This window comes from Olea europaea, chromosome 10 (genome assembly GCF_002742605.1).
Source record: "Olea europaea var. sylvestris chromosome 10, O_europaea_v1, whole genome shotgun sequence".
Taxonomy (NCBI): Eukaryota; Viridiplantae; Streptophyta; class Magnoliopsida; order Lamiales; family Oleaceae; genus Olea; species Olea europaea.
This window is the reverse complement of record NC_036246.1, coordinates 29,043,951-29,046,936: the sequence shown is the minus strand read 5'-3', so window position 1 is coordinate 29,046,936 and position 2,986 is coordinate 29,043,951. Positions and strand designations below refer to the sequence as shown.

The 2,986-nt window shown below is 40.8% G+C and overlaps 1 protein-coding gene across 1 annotated transcript; it reads left to right on the top strand.

The window, feature by feature from the left end:
- The first annotated feature begins 1,168 nt into the window (after positions 1 to 1,168).
- Positions 1,169 to 2,771, top strand: LOC111400499. The gene is made up of 5 exons (XM_023027911.1): positions 1,169 to 1,743; positions 1,849 to 1,942; positions 2,028 to 2,316; positions 2,430 to 2,478; positions 2,579 to 2,771. Exons 1-5 carry the CDS (start codon positions 1,169 to 1,171, stop codon positions 2,769 to 2,771), a joined length of 1,200 nt encoding a protein of 399 aa, XP_022883679.1.
- The last annotated feature ends 215 nt before the right edge of the window (positions 2,772 to 2,986 follow it).

Genomic DNA, 2,986 nt, shown 5'->3' with positions numbered 1-2,986 from the left:
ATGTAATAGCTTACTTTTTTTTAGAATGTGAAAAACAACATGATGGTCTTTTTTTTTAATATTCTTGAAGGAAAAACATACCAAATTTTTTTTGGAAAATGTGAAGTATTCCATATTTAATGAAGCATTCAGTCATTTATTACTGGAAATAGATTGTGATATTGTAGTTGAGAAATGATTATAAGTATTAATGCTACCAAACACATTTGAAACTTCTCGGCAGTTCCGACACTTGAACCGTTGAACTCGACATTTCGAAACTGTCGGGATCGACATTTATAAACTGCCGGGATAGATAAGTAAACTGTCGAATTGGACAGCTGAAAATTCTTGACACCCTTAATTTGACCTTGTAGTATTGCATAGGTTTAAATATTGGAATGTGTCACTTCCATGCTATTATATAGTCGACATTTAGATTGCGCATAATTCTTATCGTTGCATTCCCAACATTTCAGGTATGAACAATAATTTGAGATTCATCGTGTCGCCCGGAGGAAAGTTTGTTTACGTGAATGACGAATGGAAGTGGACTGGGGACAAAACCACTTCCATTTTTGTGCCGAGCAGTATCACACTACATGAGCTATTGTTACGGTTGAACGACAAACTTGGTGTTTTCGATCTGCGCACAAAATTGGAATTGAAGTTCAAAGTTCCGAACATGAATATACCGCCGGCTGAAATACTCGAAGATGAAGACGTAAATTGGTACATATCAGTTCATAAGGAAACTACCCTCTGCGTTACGACTTTGGAAACCGGCCTGCCAAGTGTTGAAATGGAGAGGGATACAAATTACAGCCAACAATTGTTCGCCGCAGCGGAAGATTACCAAACCGTACAGGACGACAAGCTCAATCATCAACAAAGTGTCCCAAACAATAATGCAGCGGATACTTCAATTTTCGATGTTCGGACTGCACTATTACATGAGATGTTTGACGATCCCTTACATGGTACACATACTGCTAATATTGCTGACGTTGACTAAGAACTATTATCACATTCCAAAAGTTCGGATACATGCGACTGGATTTCCACTGTGAATACGCTGGATCTTACCAAAAGGGAAATATTTTTTACCAAAAAAGAGTTGTACTCGAGAATTTGTCTACTTGCGTTGAAAGAGAAGTTTCAATTTTAGATTAGCAGGTCAAGCCAAAAAATGTTAACCATTGTATGTACTGACGATAACTGTAAGTGGATGTTACGTGCTTCGAGTGTGAAGCAGTCCGCCATCTTCATGATCCACAAATTCAACAATTTGCACACATGTTCCATAGATTATCGTCGTAATGCATATCAACATGCCACTAGTTCCGTAATTGCTGAGCAGATTATGGGGAAATTGGATAATACGTACGGATCGTATGATCCTACTGCTATTGCTCGTGACGTGGAACGTGAGTTTGGTGTGAAAATTAGTTACCATCAAGCACGTAGGGGAAAGGTCACTGCTTTACATTTGCTACATGGTACATCGGGTGATAGCTTTCAAAAACTTTCTTCGTACTGTCACGTCCAAGGAGAGAGTAACCCGGGGACAGTAACACACATCAAAGTAGATTCTCGTAACAGGTTTCACTACCTTTTCCTAGCTTTCGGTGCAAGCATTCGGTGTTACTTGCACTACATCAGGCCCGTTATTTGTGTTGACGACAATCACTTGAAAGGTCCGTACAAAGGTACCCTTCTACTGGCAACTGCCCAAGACGCCAACAAACAAATTTATCCGTTAGCGTGGGTGATTGTTGATGCCAAAACGAATAGATCGTGGATGTGATTTTTATCAAATTTGAAAGATCTTATAGGTGACTTGGACGAATTGGTGTTTGTTTTCGACAGGAAAAATAGTATTGAAAATGTCATTGCTCACCTATTTCATCGGGGCTCACCACGGGTGCTTTGTTTGGCATATGGAAAAGAATTTAATCCAGCGGTACAACAACGCAAGTTCAATATTTCTATTCAAAAGAGCCACAAGAACTTACCGGACCGAAGAGTTTGAAAGACTTATGTGACAGTTTCGTAGGGTTAGTGCAAGAGCGTACGGGTACTTGGAGCGAGCAGGTTTCCCATTTTGGTCACGTGCACTATTTGTTGGCCAACAGTACAACATTTTGACCAACAACAACGCAGAATCTTTGAACTCAATGTTGAGACATGCCCGTTTGTTACCGATCATGTGCTTAGTGGAACACATTCGGCATACTATGCAAAAGTGGTTTTATGAACGTCAAGCAAGTTTAACTGCATGCAGTACCGTTCTGTCACCAACGATGGAGAATGAGTTACAGACAACGTTCGAAGCAGGTACTAGGCTGCGAGTGCATGGCTTGACAAATAACTTAACACAAGTTGGAATATTCAACGACACGGACATCGTAGACTTCTTCTAAAAGACGTGCACTTGTCGTGAGTTCCAGCTGAATCGTATGCCATGCGTTCAGGGAACCCGTGCTACTTGTTTGAGAGGTAAGTCATTGTAGGATCTCTGCTCACCGTATTACACATCCGAGTACTGGAAGGGTGCTTATGGAGAAGCTATATATCCTATTTAGCGTGAAGTGGACAGGAATGTTCTACCCGAAATTAGAGGTACTCCTATTATGCCCCCTAGTGTGCGTCGTCCTCCAGGTAGACTACCCACACGACGTAAGCGATCCAGATACGAGTACACCACACGGCTCAGGAAATGCACTCGCTACGGTGGACTTGGTCATAACCGAACCACATGTTCGAACCACACTGTAGCACGTCCGATGTAAGCAGCATTTTGTACATGAGTGGTTGAAGTTGTAAGTGAAGTGTTCCCCCGATGTTGTTTGTATATGACAATGTAAATATTGGATTATTGTTTTCATTCTCTTACGCGTAAACATTACTCTTTGTTATGTTAATATTTACAGAACGCAAATAGGCACAACACACTGCATAACTGTCTCGAACCAAAATACAATTTTGTTGTGCATAATATTGTTGC